Raw genomic sequence first — 24623 nt, 5'->3', positions numbered from 1 at the left:
CATATTATTTTGTTATTTCCAAACTCCTTCTATGAGAACTCATTACCTCAATACTAAGGCTGGACAGATGCTGCAGGCAGATAAAGAAATAACCCTGAGGAATTCTAATGCTAAGTCTTCAGCGAGATACTGAATTCAGTACATCATGACCAGGTGGAATTTGTTGCTAGGATGCAAGGTTAGTCCAATACATGAGACTCATTTGAGATATGTACCACATTGGTAGAAAAGATAAAAGCCACATAATCATAGCAAAAGAATCAGAAAGCATCTAAAAAGATGAATCTGTGATTGTTAAAAACATTTTTAAAAGCATTACAGAAATAGGAAGAAATTACTTCAACATAATAGAAGCCATGGGTCAAAAACCCACGGTAAATGTCAGGGTCACTGGCAGAAGATGACCCCTCCCTCTACACCTAAGAATAAGCCAAGGGTTACACCCTCACTTCTATGTAACATATTATGGTATTGGTTTAGTAGCCAAAGCAATTAGGCAAGAAAAATGACTTTTAAGGAATCCCAAATAGAAGCTAAGAGGTATAAAATATTTCTGTTCACAGTGTGATTTTTACCTGCAGCATATCCCAAAGGCAGAACAAAAATTCTGAATTAGCAAAAATTACAATATTCAAAAGCACTACAAGAATCAGTTGTGTTTCTGTGTCCTGACTCTTCTTAAAATAATAAACCAAGGAAACTGTTTATTTAAAATAAATATTGAAAAGAATATAACACCCCGAAAAAAACCAAAGCAAAGAAGAAGAAGACTTATTCCTTGAAACCTATAACACGAAGACACAAATGGAAAGGTTGATAGACCTGATGACCAAGCAATCTATAGAGTCTGTGGAATTTCAACAGTATCATCTGGGAGTGAGCAGAAGTAGAGAAATGTGGGGGCTTGGGGAGCATAGATCAGGGTTAGAACATGGGCCTCACATTCCTGAGACTCTGATGCTGATCCCTACCACTAAAAAGTATGAAAAAGAAAAAAAAATGTTGAGGAATATTTAACTATGTAAAGATGTGTTACTATTTCACCTTGCCTACCTAGGGCACCTGATTGGTCTAATATTGAGCTAAACAGCCAATAGTTAGGCAGGAGAGGGGTAGGCAGGGCTGGTGGAAAGAGGGAATAAGTAGGAAGAGAGAAGGAGGATGAAGAGAAAGAGAGAGACCCCTGGGGGGCAGGTAGCCAGACAAAGAAGCAGCAGGAACAGTAGGACATAGAGAAAGAAAAGTCAAAAACCCTGAGGCAAAACATAGATTAAAAAAAAAAAAACAGGTTGAGTTATAAGAGCTAGACAGAAACAAGCATAAGGCAAGGTTGAACATTCAAAGTTTGAAGTCTCCGTGTTATGATTTGGGAGCTGATTGGTGGCCCAAGAGAAAAAGGCTGGCACAAAAGCTACCCTAAAATTAGGGTTGTCCATTGAGGAAGAGTGAACAGCTCAAGCGACTCAATGAAAGGTAGGAATCAGAGGTGCCATGCTTCTGATTCTAACCCACGCAACACAGTTGGCGAGGTGGCTCAGTAAGAGTGAGCACATGTCGCCAGCACACATGACTTGAGGTCAAACACCAGGACCCATATGGTGGAAGGAGAAAATTCCCTCAAGAGTGAGCCATGGCATGGCCCCCAATAAATATAACCGTCTCCTGGCCTTCATACATGCTCCGTGTTATGTGCTCCCCCATATACAAAATAAGCAAGCATAATAATTTTTGAAGAACATAGTACACACCACCTCCAGTAATTCAAGTGGGATGGTACTGCAATGAACACATAGACTATAGAACACACCAGAAGGCCAGAAAACAACTCATGTCTGTGGTCAAATGATCTGTGAGAACGATACCAAAAACACACAACGGAGAAGGGATGTGTCTTCCAGGAACAGTGTTGAGAAAAGTGTGTATATCCATATGCCTAAGTATGGAACTGGACTCCTATACCATGTATAAAAAAAACAAAACAGACAGTAACTATAGGGTTGGTCATGTGGCTCACAGCTGTAGTCATAGCGCCGGAGTGGCTGAGGCCAGACAGGGAGAGGGAGAGGAGGGTAAGCCTGTAGACATGTGACTGCCGGTCCCCAGACATTCGCTCACCTCCAAGAGCTTTAAACAGTTGGTAATCTCTTTCTTCAAGTTTTCCTCCGCCAGGTCCCGGGACCTCTCTTCAAGCTTGACTCTCTTCTCCAGCGTAAACCAGTCACACTTAAGGCCCAAAGACAGCCTGAGAAATTCTGCCTGCAGCCGCAACAGAAAAACCAAGGAGAGCAGTTAGAGCAGACCCATGTCTCAGAGGGGTGAAGCCAAGCCAGGCATCCTCCTCCCTGGAATCCTAGGCTGCACTTAGGCTGGTAACTGGCTTGTGCAAAACCATCATGGGACCATAAGTACAGAGAGGGGGGCAGAGGAGGGAGGGGAGTGGGAGAAAGGGAGGGAGAGAGGAGAGAGAAGAGAGAGGGGGAGAGGAAGAGAGGGAGGGAGGGAGGGAGGCAGGAGGGGAGAGAGGGGGAGAGGAAGGGGAGGAAAATAGGGAAAGGGGAGTGGTTAGAGAAGGGGAAGGTGGAGAAGAGGGAGGGAGGAAGAGAGGGAGGGAGGGAGAGAGGGAGGGAGGGAGAGAGAGAGAGGGGGGGAGGAGGGGAGAAAGGGAGGGAGGAGGGGAGAAAGGGAGGGAGGAGGGGAAGGAGGAAGGGAAGGGGAGGGGAGGGGACAGGGCACGGAGGGAGTAGAAGGTAGTCCTTTGCTTTGAACTCACCTCCACCTCCTTCTCACTAGCTGAAGTGCTGCGGGGGAGACAGAGAACTTACTCACCTGTGTATGACCCAAGGGACAAATGGCCTCCACACCCAGTGTGAGGGAGACTTACTTCTCACGCTGCTGAAAGCTGACTAACTTTGCAGGTGCTTTGGGAGGCGGGGAAACCTCAGTTTCTGCAGAAAGACAAAGTACTGGATTAAAAAGAGTTAACATCCCAAAGCCCATTTCCACCCAATGCTATTCTGTCCCAGCCTCACTAAAACGTGTTTCATTTAAATGTCATAGGTGACAGGCAGCTGAGGCACTTGCTCACACAGTAAGAGAATCAGCTAAGCCACCGCTAGGAGCGCACAGACTTGTACCTCAGGGCATCAGTGGTGGGTGAAAACCAAAGACAGCCCGGAGTCAGAGCGCCCTGATGCCCTTTTGACGTTTCAGCTCACCACACGAGACCCACTGCCTGCGTGCCCCTCTGCTGTCCTGGTCCAGCCTTTGAAAGCAGCAGTGGCTGCAGCTCTTATGGTAACAACGCTGGTAACAACGGTGTTTGTCTAGAATCACCACAGAAACAGAACGCCAAGGCACGTCTGCGAGGGAGCTCCTAGACTGGATCAGATGACCTGTGGTGCAACCTCTGCATGTGGGGGGCACCATCCCAAGGGCTGGAGTCCCAGACTAAGTGAACAGAAAGTGAGCCAAGCACCAGTGTTTGTCTACTTCTTGGCTGTGTGCGTAGGGGACCAGAGGCCCCACGCACGCTCCTGTTGCTACACTTTCCCCATCACAACGGAAGGATGGTATCCATCAAGTTACAAATCTTCCCTCCTATAAGTTGCTTTTCTCACAATTTTTGCTACACCTCGAAGAAAAGCAACTGATCCAAATAACGTTGATGAACACAGCATCAACCTCACCGTTCCAGAACAATCTCTCTATCATGACAGTTTTCTATGTGACGGCTTGGAAACATGAATGACATTGGCTTTAGAGTTGACAAACTTTGGTTCTCAGACGTATGATGCAGCCAAGTCGCGACCTTGTCGAACCATCTACATGATAGGACGTGATTTTATGTAACTACTGAGTCACGTGAGAACATCACAGCAAACCCGCAGTGACAAATAGTTGCACTAATTTCCTGAGGCTATGGAACCACTGTTTACCCGCCTTGCCTTGCATTTGGAGGGCTGAAATTAGGCAGCTAGCAAGCTGAATGCTCAAATTATGACGATATTATCTCAATAAGGTTTGCTTGTTTGGTTTTTGTTTGGGGGGATGTTTTGTATTTTGTGTTTGCTTGGGGGTTATTTTGAAGACAGGGCCATATGCACCCCAGCGTGACTGTGAACACACTGTTTATCTAAGGTTGACCTTTAGCTGCTGACCTTCCTGCTTCCACTTAGAGTGCCACCACTAGAGATATGAGCCACCAGGCCTGTCCCATGGGACAGTCAGACCCAAGGGTTCATTTGAAATAAGACGCAAGACTTGATCCTATTGGCTGATCTTATCCCAGGGTGCGCAATGTGTTGTAAGTAGGTGGCCGACAAGCTTTGCCTATGATATATCACCCAGAACCACTAACAGGTCATGTGACGTTGCATGCATTTGCGCATGCACATGCCTTACCTCCTGTGGTGCTGTCCTTCCCTCTGTCTTCTACTGTTCCAAGTCCCTCTCCTGCTTCCTAAAATTGGAAAAACTTTTGATTTGCATATGTGGGAAGCAAAGCTCCCTGCCTCCTGTCCTCTCCTGGCCTGTGTCTATCAAATCGCCCTGCAGCACTCTGGGAACTGGAATGAAGGCCAGCCCAGACAGGGCCAGTGGAAAGGATTGCATGGAGGCCAAAGTAACATAAATGTAGGATCTGTAAAAGGACGCCGTTGTCACGAAGGAAACCAGTGATGTGCATGAGGAGGAGGAGCCATTGGGGCTCTAGCATGGAAGGAGCTGTGCTCCAGCTCCTCCACCCAGGCACACAGGGTGGTGTGTGGGGATGTATACAATGCCATCTCAGGCTACAGCAAGGGGCGCCTTCCACGGCATTATAGAAACATGACTGTTAAGATCCATTCTTTTATACCTTCATTCCACATGAACACAACGTGCACACACGCATACGCATACACACACACACACACAGAATTTAGTTGTTTTGTTGTCATTTGAGACAAGATCTCAATATGTAGACCACGAACCCGTACTAGCCTGGAACTAGTGATCCTTCTTCTTCACGCATTCAAGTGCTAGGAGTACTTGAATCAAAATGTAATTGAATGGATAGCTTCATTCAAATGTTTTAAAACCATTAACCAGCTGCTATAAAAAATTGTGTGTGTTCCAGGGGTGTAGAGGGCAAAAAGCCTGTGCGCACAGAGAAGCCAGGAAAATTAAACACACAGCTGACCTCTACAAAGGAATGAGGTGTGTACCTGTTCCTCCTGGACCGCTAGGAATGATGTCGTTTGACAGTCTGCTGATCCTTTGCTGCCTGATGAGACAGGCTCTGCCTTATCTCTCAGAATTTGCTTTTACCTATCTAAGACCTTTTCCCCTAAATCTTGACCATAAAACCCACTCTTTAAGATTTATTTATCTATTTGTTTTTTAAAGATTTATTATCTATCTTATGGATAGATGAGTGCTCTATCTGCAAGTCCACGTTTACACCAGAAGAGGGCATCAGATCCCATTATAGATGGTTGTGAACCATTGTACATGGTTACTGGGAAGTGAACTCAATACCTCTGGAAGAGCGGCCAGTGCTTTTACCACTGAGGCATCTCTCCCATAAAACTCACTTTTATGAGTGATGTCTCTGTGGTTCACAACAGCCTAAATGACGATGTTATCTTAGGGCCAGACCAACCCCGACACCCACAGGCATTGTGTTTACCTCAGTCAAACTCCTAGACCCTAAATCTTGGGCACTATCTCTGAGTCAACAGTACCTATTCTTTCAAAGAAACCAGATGGACTCTGTAAAGAATCTCAATGTAAACATGTCTTAAATTGTTGTGTACTTTATCCAAATACCTTTTTCAAAACTGTGCTGTGCTCAAACATGGCTAAGATCTGGGTCAGACTCTCGAAGTCCTGGTCCAGCACTAGTTACAGTAAAATTGGACAGACTCAAGGTTCGTTCTCGTCTCTTCATGGATCAGGTTTCCCCTGCCTGCTCTAAACCTTCAGGGATCGCCACACAGGCATAACTGTGTGAGCAGGTTGTGCTGACTTGTCTGGAAGACTTAGTGGGAACGCTGTAGGCACACAGTTGTTTGTATGATGCCAACACAGTCAGATGAGTGGCAGCTCACAGAAAATAGGCCTAATGCAGCAGAACACACGCTGTGGCCTCTCCTCCCCTTAATCCCCACTCCCAGGGCTCTATGCAGATCCCTGACACATCTTCCTCCCTCTGTCATGTTGATCCCCTCAACCTCCCTCCCACTTCTAGCTCATTCCTTTTCTGAATTATCAGCTCCTAGAACCTAGAAACACATTCTGCCTGGAACTCCCAGCAGCTACACCCAGCAGGGTCCCAAAAGCATTTCCTACAGGCAACCTACAGCAAACACACCCTCCTAAGAACCAGAGAGGGCAAAAGAAACCAAAAATCAGAACATCCACACAGTAAAGACTAGAACAGATATCAGCACCTAGATCTACAGTCATCACAGACCCAGATTCCTAAATGCCAGTAATAAAACACAGTAACAGCCAGGACAGTGTCTCCACTAGAACCCAGAAACCCTGTTCCAATAGGCCCCGAGAGAGGCAATACAGCTGAGGCTTAAGACAAGAACTTCAATCCCAGCACTTAGGAGGCAGAGGCAGGCGGATTTCTGTGAGTTCGAGACCAGCCTGGTCTACAGAGCTAGTTCCAGGACAGGCTCCAAAACCACAGAGAAACCCTGTCTCGAAAAAACAAAACAACAACAACAAAAAAAAAAGACAAGAACTTCAAAATAACTTCTATGAGTATGTTGGAGGTCCTTAAAGAGGACTTGGATAAATACATTTATGAAAACACAAACAAACAGCAGAATGAAATGGAAAAAAAAACAGTTCAAGATGTAAAATCAATAAAGAAAACCCAAATTGAGGGAAGACTGGAAGTGAAAAATTTAGGAACTCGATTAAAAACCTCAGAGGCAAGCCTTGTCAACAGAATACAAGAGATGGAAGAGAGAATCTCAGACATTGAAGACAAGATAGAAGAAACTGATATCTCAACCAAAGAAAGTGTCAAATCTAAAAAATCCAGGTACAAAACATGCAGGAAATCTTGGCTACTCAGAAAATATCAGATGGGAATTGAGGAGAGAGAGAGAAAAAAAACCCAGGTCAAAAGCACAAAATCCTAGAAGAAAATCTCCATAACCTAAAAAAGGAATTGCCTATCAAGGTAAAGAAGCATTCAGAACACAAACATACAGAACACAGAAAGAATATCAAAAGCTGCAAGCAGAAAAGATCAGTTAACATAGAAAGGCAGACCTATTAAAATAACACCTGACTTTTGTTGTTATTTGTTTGTTTGTTTTTCTTTTTTTTTTTTTTTTTTTTGGTTTTTCGAGACAGGGTTTCTCTGTGGCTTTGGAGCCTGTCCTGGCACTAGCTCTGTAGACCAGGCTGGACTCGAACTCACAGAGATCCGCCTGCCTCTGCCTCCCAAGTGCTGGGATTAAAGGCGTGCGCCACCACCGCCCGGCTGTTTGTTTTTCTAGATAGGGTTTCTCCGCATAGCCCTGGCTGTCCTAGAACTCATTCTGTAGACCAGGCTGGCCTCGAACTCACAGAGATCTGCCAACCTCTGCCTCCCAAGTATTGGCATTAAAGGCATGCACCACCATCACTTGGCTCAACGCCTGACTTTTAATGGTGACTCTAAAAGCCAGAGGGCCTTCACTGATGTTCTACAAACTCCAAGAGACCACAGGGGCCAGCCCAGACTTCTATACCCAGCAAAACTTTCAACCACACTAAAAGAAAGATATTCATGATAAAACCAAATTCAAGCAGTGTCTATTTACAAATCCATCCCCAAAGAAGGTGCTAGAAGGAAAACTTTAACCTAAAGAGGCTAACCATGCTCCAAAAACACAAGGAATAAATAATCCCAGACCATCAAATCAAAAGGATCAAGAGGAACCCATACCACAACAAAAAAATAACAAGAATCAACTGTTTATTGACAACTCTTAATATCAATGGTTCCAATTCATCATAGGACATAGACTAACATGTTTAATAAAAAAACAGGATCCATCCTTCTGTTGCATCCAAGAAATACACTGTAATATTAAAGATAAACAGCACCCCATTCAAGTTAGTGTCATTACCTGACAAAATAGACTTCAAACCAAACTAATGAGAAGAGATAGTGAAGGACACTACATGCTCATCAAAGGAAAAATCTACCAAGAAGACATTGCGATTCTTAACATCTGTGCACCAAACACAAGGACACCCAAGTTTGTAAAGTAAATGTTACTACAGCTTAAATCACATATTGACCCTCACAGAGTGACAGGACCTGACTTCTTACTACTCCTACCACTAGACAAGCACTCCAGACAAAACTAAACAGAGAAATGCTGAAGCTAACAGATGTTAGGACCTAACAGATACTTACAGAATATTTCACCCGAACACAAAAGAATATACCTTCTTTTCAGTACCTCATGGAACTTTCTCCAAAGTTGACCACATACTTGGTTGGACTCAAAAATCTTAACAGATACATGAAAATTGAAATAACACCCTGCATCCTATCTGACCATCACAGATTAAAACTGGATATCACCATCAACAATAAAAACCACAAAAAGCTTACAAACTCGTGAATATTCAATAACTCACTACTGAGTGGAAAATGGATTGAGACAGCAATGAAGAAAAAAATGAAAGACTTTCTGGAATTGAATGAAGAAGAATATACAACACACCCAAACTTACATAACACAATGCAGAAAGTTCTAAGATGCAAGTTCATAGCAGTAAATGTCTACATAAAAAATTGTGGAGATCTCATACTATTAACAGCATACCTGTAAGCTCTGCAACAAAAAGAAGCAAGCACACCCAAAAGAAGTAGGTGGCAAGAAATAAATGCAGGTCTGAAATCAATAAAATATAAAAACAAAGAGAACAATAAAAAACTCAACAAAACAAAGAATTGATTCTTTGAGAAAAATCAACAAGTTTAACAAACCCTTACCCAAATTAACTAAGAGGTGAAGAGACAAGATCCAAATTAACAAAACTAGAGAAGAAAATGGAATCATAATAACAGACACCAAGGAAATCCAGAGAACCATGAGGATGTATACTTTTAAAATCTATACTCTACCAAATAGAAAAATCTAAAAGAAATGGATAATTTTCTCAATATATTAACCTACCAAAGATGAACAAGATCAGAAAAGCAATTTAAATAGCCCTGTAACTCCTAGTGAGATGGAAATACTAACTAAATATCTCCCAACCAACAACATCCAAGGGTCAGATGATTTTAGCACAGAATTCTACCAGACTTTCAAAGGATAATTAAGGCCAATACTCTTCAAATTATTCCACAAAATAGAAACAGAAGGAGCATTTCTGTAGAGTCAATGCAATCCTGACCAGAATTCTAACACAATTCTTCACAGATCTTGAAAGGAATAATCTCAGCTTCATATAGAAACACAAAGAACTCAGGAGGATTAAAACAATCCTGAATGATAAAACACAAGACAACAACAACAAAGGCCCCCAAAACCATCAGGACAGTATCATCATTCCTAATTGCAAATACTGCTTTAGAACTATAGCAATATAAACAGCACAATTTGGGCACATAAACAGAAACATTGATCAATGGAATAGAATTGAAGAAGTTATCAGAAAGTAGAAAGATCTCCTATGTTCATGGATTTGTAGGATTAATATAGTAAAAATGGCCATTCTATCCTATCTAAAGTCATCTACAGATTTAATAGAATCCCCATCAAAATTCTAACACAATTTATCACAGCTTCAGAAAAGACAATTTTCAGCTTCTTATGGAAACACACACCCACAAAAAAAAAAAAAAAAAAAAAACCCAGGATAGCTAAAACAATCCCAAATAATAAAAGAACTGCAGGAAGCATCACGATTCACATTTTTAAGTTGTACTACAAAGCTATAGTTAAAAACAAAACAAAATACAGCACGGTATTGGTACGAAAAAAGACATGTTGTTCAATGGAATCAAATTGAAGACCCAGATTAAAATTCATACACCCATTGACACCTGATTTTTGATAAAGAAGCCAGAAATACCCACTGGAAAAAGTCAGAATCTTCAACAAATGCTGCTGGTCAAACTGGATGACTGCATGCAGAAGGATGCAAATACCTTAAGATCCAGCTGTACCATGCTTGGGCATCTCCCAAAAGGATGCCTCATCCCACCACAGAGACACTCATTCAACCAAGTTCACTGCTGCTCCATCCATAGTAGCCAGAACCTGGGATACCATATTCCGTATCCTCGGTACATTCAGCCGCCTGCCAGTCCTTAAGAAACCTCACCCACACACTTGCTTTTCTGCCTGATGACACAAATGTGTGTCTCCTTCTCGGGTGGGTTACTAAACTGTAAGATCTTACACGCTACTGATGCCTTCCTCCAACCTGAAGCTTGTCAGTGTCGCCTTGTTTCATCTCAAACTCTGCGCTTCTTCCTTCCTCCCTTCTCTCGTCATTTGCTCTTTTAGGTTGTGCTCTGGAGCTGGGCCTTCCTTTGTGTCCTTCAGTCATTCACGTGATTTACCTTGTGGATCTCATGCTCACCACTGCCTCCCTTCTCTGAATATGACAACAGCATCAGGGCTCGTTCCCTTCCCTCCACAGTTTTTATAATCCACCGTTCTTAAGATTTCTTCGTGACTGCCTTCCTTCCAGATGAAAGGAATCTCCACCCACACCCAGGAGAGTCTCCCACGAAAACGAAACATCCTGAGTTTATTTTCCTCTGCCCCTTTTAAGAAGGGGAAACAGCAGCATCTACAGCAGCCAACACTGCATCCTCATTCTGCTCCACACGGAAGGAGGATTCCAAATAACGCGCCCATCACTCACCCCATTCCTTTTCGACTTTAACATTATTATCTACCTCACTGCGCCCAAACCCTCACCCTGTAGCTTTCCTGAGTTACCTGCATGGATCTTTGTGGTTCTTGAGGCTGCACTGAGCTGAAGACAACAATAGTTATATATCCAGCATGCACCTTCTTCCTAGCCCCCCCACACACACCAGAGGGAGTAATGTCTAAGAAAAACCCTTGGAGAACATGAAGCAGGTTACCCTTCAACCATGGATGCACGTGGCAATGGACCTTCACACATACAACAAAGGTAGTAAAATATAAGCAAGAGCCTTGGAGAATCATGGCCCTAGAGCAAAGTCTCCAGGCTCTCCTCCTTCAACCATTCTCACGAGTGACAGTGGATCTTCCTTCATGAAAGGAGTTCTCCTGTGAGTGTTTAGTGTTAACCTTTAAAACCATGTCACTCTCAGAGCACCTCCCGTGATCCTCCTGGCTTTCACCCCAACCAGTTCTTCTTTCAAACCAGTAATCTCATGACAATCATTGACTGTCTGCTTTGTCACACGATCAGCATCACACACATGCACACACAAACACACAACACATACATACAATGTGTACACAACACACCCATAACATATACACAACACACACATATACATACCACACACACATACATATACATACACACATATGCACAAAAGCACACACACAACACATACCACACACATGCACACAACACACATGTACACACACAACACACACAAAATACACATAAACACCACACATACAACACACATATGCACATACAACATGCACACACAACACACACAACACATACACACATTACTGATTGTGTAGCTGTATGCAATGATGTATTCATCACCTTGTCTCTGATCTAGGATGCATTAGCTAGTGAATGACATTCAGCATGAAGCAAGGCCATCCTCACTTGGATTCATCTCTAAGCTTACCCAAGTCGATAATACCCTGGCCATATAATTAAATTTTAGTAACTCAGATTTGTTTCCTAATATCTTGAGAGAGTAAAATATGATTTTCAAAGAGCATTATGTAAATTCGAAGGGACAGCTGGATCCTCAAAGCTTGTCACTGCCTTCGCTGTTAGCACGGACGTTACCCTCACCAGCTGCTGCGATGCGGCCTTGTCTGCGCTCACGGAGTCCTGGCTTGCAGCATTATTCGGAGCTGGGCTGGTTCCTGCGAGAAGAGGAAGCAGAGAGAGACTGGGGAAGCAGTGACAAGCAAAAGAGGAAGAGACAGCGGCCTGGTGATGTGGCCAGACCAGCAAAAGCAAAGGCTGACTTGTGACAGCAGCTAATGGCTCCTGAGCACACGCATATCTGCCAGTGCACAGCCAGGGATGCAGGAGCGGCCTTTCAAACAGGGCTAGCTGTTTCTTTAAGCTTTTCCCGGGCTAAAGCGGCCTTTTTCTACTGCGGAGCTACGTGGAAGAAGAAGTGGTTGCAACTTGGCTTTCCTACAGCTTGACACATAGTTTTGCAAATATTGTATGCAAGGCTGGTAGTGATTGTGATGTGGACACTCCCAGGTACCAGGCTGTCAGGCTGAGAAAAGGGACACTTTGGGGACACTGCCATGTGTAGTGACTTCTCTTCATTTTTGCACACCCTGCACACAATGCGGCCTGCACTGCCTCAACCCTGTGCTTCCCGCTTCTGGAAGAGTCGAGGGTTATAAACGACTACACGAAATAAAAGCAAAATAGATATCAATTTCTTCTGGAAAATATGATTCCTTCTATGGAAGTTTTCTGTTTTTCCTTAAATTTTAGGGCTAGGACTGACATAATGACACCTAACTAAGTATAAACCATTTATGTCAAATAACAAGATTTAAGGCCTGCTATAACATATCCTAACCTTTCGTCTGCCTATCAAATTGAGACAGTGCCATCACCCTCACACAACAGACAGACTGCATCAAGGTATTTGACAAGAATCACTTTCTGAAGAGGAACACCCCACGTTATCAAACTTTCAGGGCCACTGACCTGACTAGCTTGTAGGCACCACTTAGGGGCTTGCGGGCTTAGAAGTGGCCTCTGAGCCCAGCGACAGCATACCTGGCATGGCAGAGGCTGATCCTGCTTCCTCTTCCTCGCAGAGGGATTTGCAGTCAAGGTCCCCAGGAGTCATGTGCAAAGCGTCTGATCCAGAGTCTGGGGACAGGAAGAGGCTGGCCGCGTGAGAGCCATGCAAACGAAGCATTTGCCTAGGCCCCTCTTATTTGCACACCCCTTAGCAGGCTGCCAAACACCAGGGCTCAGTTAGTAACCAGAACCCCAGCTTTCTCTGTCCTGCCTCTACTCACCACTCGAAGTCACGGTGCTCTCTGAGGATGAAGTGTGATTGGCTGAGGGTTGTGTGAGAGACTCCCTGATGAAAGAAGACAAGAAATACCTTCAACATGGAGGGCAAGTGATTTCGTTAAAAACCCACGGAATGGGCACCCAAGTTCAAAAGCAGGACGAACCTGAGCTGTGGCAAGCTCTCAGAATACAGGCGACCAACACCATTCTCCTGCAGGGAACAAGGAGACGTGTGGTCAGTGGTTTGACAGCTGTAGGCCAGTATCCTCAACAGCTTTAAATCAGCCCACTATTTCCTGGGCTCCGGGGAAGATCTGGGGAGTGGGACCTTTAGGGAATCTTCATCCGCACACTTTCTCAGATCCGTTCTCACAAATAACACCCCACTTTAGAGGAAACCTGATACATCCTTGAGCAAAACGAATGCTAAACCCCAAGGGCAGATGGAGTTTATTTCACACACTCAAGGCCTGTTCTTGTTTGAGGGCTGCACTATGTGGCTGCCACATTTTTATTTATGAGACAGCTACTCAGCATCCAACTTTCGACCTGAAACGGCTCTTGGGTTTCTTGAGAGATAAATTATACACTTTAGACTTAACCCATATTGCAGGGATTTGATAGATTACAAGCAGGTCAACACCCATGATTCCATTCAAAGGCAGTACTGAACTGCCAGGGCAAGTTGTGAAAGTTATAAAAGTCTCATTCGAACCTTGAAATTTATAGTAAGGGTTCTCGATTAGAGAGGATCTGGTTGCAGCACTAGGATTTATACACACGCTTACGCTCTTTCAAAAAGCAAAAGTGGGTATTGGTCTGGCCGGGTGCTTCCTTTTAAGCCCTGGGCTTTTCCTGGGAGCTTGCTCTGCTTGTTATGTGTTTAGGAAGGGAAGCTGAATTCAGAAGTGCTATCATGCTGGCATGTCTGTGGCAGACACAGACAGGGTGAGATGCAAGCGCGCATAACTGCACACAGGTGTGCATAGTATGATCAATTGGATGCAGAATCGTCAAAGGCTACAGCCAGTGGCAGGCACGGAAGGCCTTGGTGAGGGCTTGTTTTTGTTATTTTTATTTCATTGTTGGTTTTAGCAGTAATGACGAACCAAGAGCCTTGGCCATGCCGGGCAGTAGCTCTGTCTATGTCTATTTAGTTTGTTAGAATCTACAGACGTCAGGGGAGACGAGCAGACTCAGCAGGTGAAGGCGCTGATGCTGAGTCTGACAACCTGAGTTCAATGCCTGGAAACCAGAAATGTGGAGGGAAGAAGGAAACTACAAATAGCCTCTGACCTCCACATGTACATTAAAACAACATACATGTATATGTAATCTCATTTCCCCAAAACTGTTCTACAGAGGGTTTTCAGGGGGAAATGCAAGGAATTAAGGCCAGGGAGGAGGAGTCTACCAAGGGTCTGGGAGGCAGTCAGTCTTCTGAACCACACTGAACTAAATACAGTGTCTTCTCCAGCACAGACTAACTCTGAGTATGCACTGACGTGGGGTATAGGGAAAGAGAGTGTCTAACCTGTTTAGACTTACAAAGATTTAAATACAAACATGGGCTGGAGAGGGGCTCGGCAGTTCAGAGAGCCGGTGGCTCTTGCAGAGGACCTGAGTTCAGTCCCCAGTACCCGACCTGTAAGTCCATCTCCAGGGGCTCTGACACCCTTTCCCAGTCACTGCAGACACCTGCACATATATGTGCATACATTCACATGGACACATGATAAATCTTTTAAAAATTAAATATTAATTGTAATGTGTTTCCATGTCATCTGCTCTGATGAGTTGCAGTACTAACGCCGGTCCTGTCTGTTGGCATCTTGGTGCTAAATGCTTGAACGTAGGCAGAACTGTGTTCATGCCCTACTAGACGGCTTCCGAAAGTGGGAGGGAGGAACACACTTCACCTTTTAGTAACAATACTTCTATTTTAAAAGCCTGGTTGTCCTGTTTAAAGCCAAAACACACCTATAGTAAACATGTAAGATTTGCCCCCAGAGGCCACAGACAAGTTTTGTCTGTAGGGTGCCCTACAGTGTTCTGTTCACTGTAACCTTAGACAGTGCAGTTGGAAGGCCCTTGCTTGCACAGTAGAAAACCTCCCATCTCTTGTGCTGAAACATTCTCGGAAGTGTTTTAACAACTGTCAATGTTCACTGACCACACCAATGTCCTGTGCCATCTGGGAGAAACCTCACAAACTATGTGGCCATCCGTCTCCCTATAGTACTGCAGGGTCACTCCCATAGTCCCACAGGGTCATTGTGGAAGCCGGCGGATTTAACTCTCGGGTTGTTAATCTTTATAAATTTCAGCCACCAGGATTATGACACGCAGCAGAACTCAACCCTAGCCTGTCAAAAGCGTAGCTCAGGAACACGTTCATCCATTATATGAGAATAGACAGAGGAAAGGGTTGGCTTTCTGTTCTTCAAAGCTCATTTCAAATTTGAGGTTGCAGTACAGGAGAATTGGAGGGAAGACCTTCCAGACGTCCATGTATGTGGAGTGGGATAGGAGTAACTTAAACCCCGTTTAATCCACTATCTCACACTCATATAAGACTTAACCCACCAACAACCTTGTGGCCTGGACAGACTGAGGGAGAATCTGCTGAACATATTTTAAAAGCATAGAAAACCAAGAAATAGAGTAAATTCAGGTAGGAGTCTGACTTACTTGTGGCAGATTCGCTCACTCCATGAAGCAAACACCCAGGAGGAACATGCTCTCCTCTCGGGCAATCCATTCAAATAGAGACCTGATCCCATTTACATCAAAACCCAGGCCCCAGCCCTTGCTCTTGTGAGCAGGCGTTACCACAGGGTGGGGTTGGCAAAGCATGGATCAAAATGAGAGTCTCCTATGGGCTGGATCAGCAAACACGGGCCGCTCACACGCTCACACATACACACACACACACAGAGAGAGAGAGAGAGAAAGAGAGAGAGAGAGAGAGAGAGAGAGAGAGAGAGAGAGAGAGAGACAGTATGTCAATGTGGATATAGAAAAGTAAGTAGAAAGAACAATAGGAAAAGAAAACAAGATTGGAGGAATTCATTAGCCTAGATAATATTCTAGGGCTGCTTTTTCTCAATAAAATGCTGCTTTAACTCCTCTTTCGGGAGGCAGAGGCAGGTGGATCTCTGTGAGTTCGAGACCAGCCTGGTCTACAGAGCTAGTTCCAGGCTCCAAAACCACAGAGAAACCCTGTCTTGAAAAACCAAAAAAAAAAAAAAAAAAAAAAAGAAATGGAAAGAGATTCCTCCTGCCAATGGAATTTTACTACTGGGCTGAGTGTAGCCAGCTACTGCTAGTCAAATTAACAGGAGAGAAAAGAATGCAGCCAGAGTTTATGCAGACCTAAGACCGGACTCCGCATCCATTTAAATGCTCCGAAGAGAGGAAGAGTGTGTGGCTGAACTGGCACAGAAACAAAATGAAATTTCCTTACTTCTTTCCCCCTTTCTTTCTAACCCAAAGCACACCACACCCTCAGACCCGTGGGGCACACCCAACACTGAAAAATTCACTTAGAAGCAGTTATCAGTCAACATCAGCACGGCCCAATCACGTAGCTGGCAATGTTATTTATTCTCCAAGGTTATTAATGCTGCACCTCCACACAGACTGAGAAAACAGGACAGACAATAGCCAGAAAATCCCCCAAATAGTATCATATTGATCCCACCCTCTGCCTCGGTGACTGCTGTCCCGGTGACAACCTGTCTTGTTCAGAAACAAGTCGTGACATGAACGAGAATCGAAGGGAGGAAAAATAGTTGAGGTCTTTTAAACTCTAAATACAGATTTTCATCTCCGACTCATTTGCTCTTTGAGACGGGAGGAAGCCTCTGAGCTGGATGCCTCTGATCCTTCTGACTCTGGGTCAAAGGCACAGATACTGTTGGCAAGCATTTACTGCGGTGCCAGGTTGGGGCTGGAGAGATGGCTCAGCAGTGCGGAGCACCTGTTGCTTTACACAGCACCTGAGGTCAGTTCCCTACACCTGTGCTGAGAACCACACAGCTTCTAGAAACTCTAGCTCCAAAGGAAGCTCCCTCCTCTGGCCTCTGTTAGTGCCCACATGCATGGTCGGTTTTACACACACACACACACACACACACACACACACACACACACACACACACACAAATCTTGAGGTTGGAGAGAGCTCAGTGATTGAGAACACAGGATGCTCCTGCAAAGGACCTGGATTCAGTTCTCAGTACCCACATGGTGGCTCACAGCTGTCTGTATTCAAGTCCCAGGGGATCCAGTGCTCTCTTTGGGCACTGCATACATGTAATACACATGCATGCAAAGCAGGCAACACATCCAAACACACACGCTACCAAATTTCTTTGTAGGCACGCATCAGAGACCAGTGGAAGATTTGTTTTGTTTTGAGGCAGGGTCTCACTCTGTAGCCCAGGCTAGCCTCAGACTCAGTCCACCCTCCTGTTTTAGTCTCCCAAGTGCTTCATCATGGAATTCCCTAATTCTTGGACATTCAGGGCAGGAACAAGCACCTAGCATGTACCCAGGTTTGCAAGGCACTGAGAGAACAGCTGCCTACTCTTTAGCCCAGCAGAGAAGTCAGTGCCTGAGGAGAGGCAGGCAGGCAGGCTGAGGAGGGGCCATTGCCCAAAGGGAATCGTGATTCTAAGGAAATGGACACAGCCTGTGGAGGGGGCGACAGCAACGGAGTCTGTGCCCCAGACCACTGTCCCCAGCACTGTGGGACTGTCTGTGCATCTCAGAAACTCTGCTCACACTGCATCCTCTGAGAGCACCAAAGCATGAGGTACAGCATTCTACTGCTGACCTAGGAAAGAGACTGGCCGAGGCTGAGGTACAGTCAGGCTGTGGGCAGTGTGGCCAACAAGCAAGGATTTCAAAGACGTGTAGATGTATGGGAGGAAAGCAACCTCCTTTCTCCACAAGCCCCAAACTTTATGTCTGCCTGCAGCCAACAGACCTAAGAGTCTGCCTTCTGGTGACGGCCCTGGCGATGCTGGTCAGAGGATCCACGAGAAGAAAAGCTTCCCTGCTCACTGGCAAGAAGAGGAGCCGGTCATGGAGTGCCACTGTTTCCCCGCTGCGTGGCATCTGTGTGGCTTGTTTCCACGAGTCAGTAGGCAGGAACTTAGCTGCACAGACACATGTGTAGCTACGTATGTAATAGACATAGAGGAGTGTGTTTGTATGTATGTGTGTAGATACCCAAAGGCCTTGCAAAGTAACATTCCCTTCTGCAGGGGACACAAACTCAGGCAGGTGCAACCGTGTGTCCAAGTTCCCACAGCTAATACATGGCCAGTCTTCACCCAGGTCTGCTCAGTCCCTAACCTTATTCATGTGGCTAAAAATTCATCAGCAGGAGCCGGCAGTAGGGTGAGCTTCTCTGTCCTCGTCCTGTGGTCTCAGCAGCTTCGCGTTCCAGGCTCCTCTTGTCTGTTTTCTCATGCACTGAATCTTCCTCCACATCGCTGTGGAGCCCCAGGAAGCACATTTCATCCAAAGGCTTCCGTGTAATCTCGCTTGCTTCTCTCGTGGGTCCCTAAGCAAGTTCTGTTCTCCTTAAGAACGCCCCACACAGGACGCCTGAATACCGCAGGTCACCCCTTGAGACTCTCTCCGTGCCTGACTCCTTGACCCACTCAAAGACCCTCTGACCAACACTGGTGTTCGGTTTCATCTTCCGTTGTGATAAAATTAGATAATGAAAGAGTGGAACTTTCTCTGTGGAAGTGGGGAAATGTGGGAAATAAATCCTGAGACCTTAGGAGCTCAGTTGAGAGACCCAACACGGTCACCTTGCTGAGCCTTCCCTGTCGGTCTTTCAGCCTGCAGCAATGACAGAGTGGTCGCTGGGGGAGGACAAGACCTCACATCTACTCAGGTTGCTGGGCACACACTCGTTAGTGACTAAGGAAGGGTTCTCTCTCTAGGACTAAGGACCCCAAAGCCCCAGGTGAGCTGAGAACTCTCGACAGTGCTAAGTACACTTTCTGCAGAGAGCGAGGACCTGGGGAGCTTCTGGGAAGGGGTCTACACGCCAACAGCCCATTGGCATCTACCATGGAGACTTCACATTCTGGATAAAGGGCAGACTGCTTCTGTGTCCCCGTCTAATCCTCTCCACCAAGCCTATTGCCTGATACAGGACCAAAATAAGGAACCGAGGCCAGCAAGATGGCTCAACAAGTAAAGGTGCCCGCTACCACGCCTGGTGACTGCATCGCATTCCCTGGACCACACAGAGGATGGAGAGAAATGACTCCCAATTAGCTACAAGGTGTGCTCTCTTCCACAAGCACACCATGACGTGAGTACCCCAGGCTACCCTCCCCAGACAGAAAATAAATACAGTGAGTGACGACCACGTGACATGAGTACCCCAGGCTAACAACCCCAGACAGAAAAATAAATAAATACAGTGAGTGACGACCACATGACATGAGTACCCCAGGCTACCCACCCCAGACAGAAAAATAAATAAATACAGTGAGTGATGACCACATGACATGAGTACCCCAGGCTACCCACCCCAGATGGATAAACAGTGAGTGATGACCACGTGACCAGAATATGCTGACAGGAAAGGGAAAACACAGTTACTGGGGCCTTGAGTCTGGTGACATGGTGCTCACTTAGAATCCCAGCACATACAAGGCTGAGGCAGGAGGATGAAAGTCTTTGGAAAGTCTAGGCTAGACAGTGAGTTCTAGGCAGTGTGGGCTATAGGAGTCTTATAAAAATCATCTATTCGGGACTAGCAAGACGGTGCCGTAGGTAAGAAGCTCACTGCCTGGACTATGACCTGAGGTTGATCTCTGGATCTGCACAGCAGAAGAGAGAACGGACTCCCGCAAAAATTGCCCTCCAACCTCCACTCAGGGACTGTGATCCGCTCCCCTCCACGCTTGGAAAAATGTTTAAAAATAAATTTCAATTTTAACCCTAGTTAATGGGGTCGTGGAAAGGGGGTGCAAGAATCCAGAAAGTAAGGCCCTTTGGCCATGGGTTGGTTTTTCTGCAGCATTCCCTAGGTAACCCAGGGAAACCTGACCTTGAATTCCCCCCACCCCCATCATTAGCAAACTCTCCCTCAAGAAGTGGAGATTTGTGAGCACTAAAAATCCGAGTTACCACAGAAAGCCTTGAGAAGCAGCTGGTGTTTGAAACTGGCCTTGGCGAGTGAACAGAATTTTGCCCAATGGAGGAACAATATTGCTGCAGGGGAACGCCCCCGGCAAGTCTGCAAGGTTCACTGCTGCCGCACAGCCTCCTGGTTTGGCTGAGGTACAAGATAACCACAAGGCAATGCCAGGGAAATGAAGGTAGAAACACAGGTGTGACAAGTGACAGAAGAACCTGAGTGTGAGGCAAGAAGTTCATCGTAAGGTTGGTGAGGGACAGAGATCGTGGCTGACAGCCAGGGGTTAGGGAAAGGCCACCGTCATTGCGTACCTGGACGAACACGGATTGTGGGTTCTGCTCATGCTTACTTTGTACTTGTTCTAATCCCTGGACTATGATTCATGAGGACACTACGCTCACCATTAGATGCTCAGAGGCGGGGTGCCAGGTGAACGGAAGGCTTTCGGGGATGTGCTCAGAGAACAGGGTGGGGGCAGGCTGGAGGAGAGGGCAATCTTAGGCTGTAAGCATTTACTGAGAGCAGAAGCCCAAAGTGACAGTGTAGAGAAGCTGCGGTTTAGGTCACTGTACACTGCACAGACTCAGACAGCTTCCTGGGGCTGTGAGAAGGCGGTGTGAGCCTCCGCAGAGGACCCAGACCGTCTTCCAGCACCATGCTGGAGGCGTTTCTACTGTGATTCTGGGGACTCCTGTTTCTAAATGGGTGTCAAGATCACTGATGAAACAACTTGGCTAAGACCCCACAGAACAGATCACCAGATCCTGTCAGATGCGCCAAGCAGGAATCTCTTCAGTACAGCCACGAGTGACGTTAATGCAGGAAGCAGTGAAACCCAGTGTGCTAAGAGGGGATGCTGAAACCCAGGTCCTTTGAAGCTACAGGAAGCTGAACTTAGCCCCGAGTTTGCTACTTACTAGCTGAGTCATCCTCAAGCGATTTAACTCCCCCATCTCCAGGTGGCTCCTCTGCCAGGGCAGAGACCGCCCCCACTCTGGAGGCGGAGAGGGTTAAAGTGGCCTGTGGAAATGCTTGGAGTGGGTGAATGTGGCCGTGGAAATGCTTCCCTGCACTGTGCCTGACGCTCAGCTCAGCTCGTGTTGCCTCTTCCCTCTTCGTTGTGAAATTAGTGCCTGATAAAAGGGAAATTACTAACAACCAAACATCCTGTACGTGGCTGAGGTCAACTTCCTGTATTAAAACTGCAGAAGAAGGCTAAGTGATAGCAAAGGAGGCTCGTGTCTTTTCCCTCTCTTGTCCTTAGCTTCTCAGCAAGGTGGGCACCAATGAAAATAAATCATGCATCAATTGTTCAATATAAAAAGTACACACAATTATATATCAGAAATTACATAAAATTTATAGAAGTGGACGCATGCACATAAGTGGGAGGATGGAAACAACTCTTAAAAGAAAGCAGAGAGAGAAAACTGTTTAAAAGTGGGGCCTCTGATCTCAGGAGGCATATTTACATGGAAAATCGATAAGACACATGCAAAGATGACAGACATCACTATTCGTTAGAGAAATGCAAATCAAACCCTTCGGGTCCTCACTTTGCATTCTCTGAGCTGGTGACAGTCCCGTGGTGTTGGGATAACGTAGAGAAATTAGAATCCTCAGGTTCTGATGGTGGCAGAGTAAACCAGCATAGGCCATGGAATGTGTTCTGTAGATCATCGAGACATTAAACATGAGGGGACCGCATGACCACACGAGAGGCAGTAACTCTACTTGTGGGCCTACACACAGAAGCATTTTAAAACAGTTTATACAGAAGCTTATGCACGGTATAAGGACTGAAGTACTGTTCTCAACAGGCCAGGAGCTGCTCAGAAGCGTGTGAGCCAGCGGGGAAGAAAGGGGCCGTCCGTACAGCAGGGCTGAGGACCTGGGATAGACTAGAAATCTAATGCTTGTTAGAAGCAGTCAGGTCCCAGAGGCCAAATCGTGTTGATTCCCTTTATCAGAGACTTCCATGAGAGGCAGCTCTTTAAAGAAAGAAGGTTGCTGATTGTCTAGGGATTGAACGCTGGGACAGAGGACTACATTTTTCCAGGGGTGGGAAGAGTTCCAGTATTCTGGCACTTCTCAATTCTGTGACACCATCCACAGAACTAACTAACTGTTTGGGGTGAGAGATTTCCTCCAGTGAAGAACGATGGATGGGCAGATCCCGACTCTGAGGAAGGCACACCAAGTACATCCATTGACCTGGGAACAATGGCCTTTCTGAAGGCGGTCCAGGTCACTGTCATCTTCAGCAGAGTACCATCTGTGCCTGCCTTTGGCAAGGTGGACTCTTTGATAAGGAGCCAATGCCTCAAGGATCATCTAGCCTTGATGTCAGTTCCTGGAAAGCCACTGCCGGCTGAGATTTATTGCTGCATTAGCAAATTTAAATAACAAAAACAAGATATAGCACCAAGTTCAGCGCACTCCACCCAACTCCCCCTTTACTCATTCACCCTGGAACTTGTCTTTATTTTTATTTTAGATTTGTTTACGTGTATGGGTGTTTTACCTGTGTGTGTGTGTGTGTGTGTGTGTGTGTGTGTGTGTGTGTGTGCAACACATAGTGCAGTACCCATAAAGGCCAGAAGAGGGTGTCATATTTCCTGGAACTAGAGTTAGGGATGGTTGTAAGTCATCATAGGAGTGCTGGGAATTGAACCCAGGTCCTCCATGAGAGCATTCAGGACTCTTAACCAATGAACCACCTCTCCAGTCATATTTATGCTACATGAGTAACAGAAAGCCCCCAAATGACTGAATTTTAACTTCCTGGCTTTGGAGCTGGATATTCCTTACATATGTGAGTTCCAAAGAAGACCAGAGCCCAGCAGTGCTGGAAGCATCTCCATCCATACTCACTTCTACACTGAGGTCCTCATTCATCCTGGTGCAGGCTAGAAGCTCTGGACCCAAGGTGGAGCCTCCTGCAGGGACAGGGCACCTGCGGTGGAGAAGAGAGTGGCTTCCTGCAAGTGAAAAACTGCAGGTTAGCAGGGGCCAAACTGCACCATAGTTCCCAGCAGCCCCTTCTGGTCCAGTCAACTTCTAGTCAAGCAAGAAGCCTCTATCTCCTTCAGAGAGAAGTTACTAAGGACAGAAAAGCCAACCAAAAATGAAAATGTGACATTTGCAATTCAAAGTCTTCTTTCCTCTCCACTCCAGAACAGAGAGGATTCTCACTGGGGAGTTAACCCTGCCAGACCAACAGAAGCTCAGGTGTGCGAGATCAGTCCTTTGACTCTGGAGACTGGGGTGCAGGACAACAGACACAAGCAATGTCCATGGCTCACCTCAGCTAACTTAGCAGTGAATTTGTAGTATGCCCTGCAAAGCCGTCTCATGAAATTCAAAGGCAACGTCTGGATTCCAGACGCCCTGCTCAGAGAGCTAGGGGACACTCCATCCGAAACATAGCACAGAAATAATAATTTCAGATAAAACACAGGAGAATGGGGGACAGCTGTGATCTGACGTACTGGGGTCCTCTTGTCACGTGTGAAGCTCCATCTGCCTCCTGCTCCGGGGGTCTTTTACACAGAGCATGGATTGGTTTCTTGGCACATGAGACGGATGTCAATTCCAGCCTTGGGATGGCTGTAAGGCCGTCAGGATACAAGGCATCTACTGAGAAGGAAGGAATGAGGGTGGAGGTGAGCTTCCCATTCAAAGTGCCTTAAAGACTAAGCTCTTTCTCACCCAAGAGGTTGGTTGCACCATGTCTGAAAAAGTGAAAACCAACCCTATTTTCTAACACTTTATCCTAGAACCCCTAGAGGCCTAGTTACATGAAGGTAGAAGCAGACAGTGTTTATTAAAAACAGACAACAACAAAACAAACTGAGGGGTGGGTGAAGGAGCACAGAAAGCCTTTGCCCACTGAGCCACTAAGAAGACAGCATCCATCCAGCGGCCTGTTTTCATATGTGAAGCTTTATTAGAACACCGACATGGCCATTCATTCGTGGACCGTCGGTGGCTTCTTGAATGTTTCATCAGTGCTGCTGAATAGTTGCCATGGAGACCACGTGGCTTGAAAGGGATAAAATATTTACTATCTGGCCTCTCAGAGAAGCTCTGCAGGCTCCTTAGGGGAAAGCTATGGGACCCTGTGATCAGAACCCACCAAAAGCGTTATAGGAGCTGGGCGTTGGTGGCGCACGCCTTTAATCCCAGCACTCGGGAGGCAGAGGCAGGCGGATCTCTGTGAGTTTGAGACCAGCCTGGT

At 45.9% G+C, this 24623-nt stretch overlaps 1 protein-coding gene across 1 annotated transcript in view; it reads right to left on the bottom strand.

The window, feature by feature from the left end:
• Lrmp (lymphoid restricted membrane protein) overlaps nt 1-24623 on the bottom strand; it is a 52454-nt gene that overhangs the window by 12012 nt on the left and 15819 nt on the right. The window contains exons 3-12 of the mRNA XM_026787933.1: nt 23875-24022; nt 23258-23364; nt 13371-13417; nt 13209-13273; nt 12961-13056; nt 12001-12074; nt 4402-4459; nt 2882-2945; nt 2771-2798; nt 2116-2256 (exon numbers count right to left, since the gene is read on the bottom strand). Of these exons, the coding sequence (XP_026643734.1) occupies nt 2116-2256; nt 2771-2798; nt 2882-2945; nt 4402-4459; nt 12001-12074; nt 12961-13056; nt 13209-13273; nt 13371-13417; nt 23258-23281 (597 nt within the window). The 5' untranslated portion in view covers nt 23282-23364; nt 23875-24022. The remainder of the gene's footprint in view (nt 1-2115; nt 2257-2770; nt 2799-2881; nt 2946-4401; nt 4460-12000; nt 12075-12960; nt 13057-13208; nt 13274-13370; nt 13418-23257; nt 23365-23874; nt 24023-24623) is intronic.

This window comes from Microtus ochrogaster, assembly GCF_000317375.1.
Source record: "Microtus ochrogaster isolate Prairie Vole_2 chromosome 14 unlocalized genomic scaffold, MicOch1.0 chr14_random_2, whole genome shotgun sequence".
Lineage (NCBI taxonomy): Eukaryota > Metazoa > Chordata > Mammalia > Rodentia > Cricetidae > Microtus > Microtus ochrogaster.
Note: the sequence above shows the minus strand (reverse complement) of the source record. Positions and strands in the feature narration are given on the sequence as shown.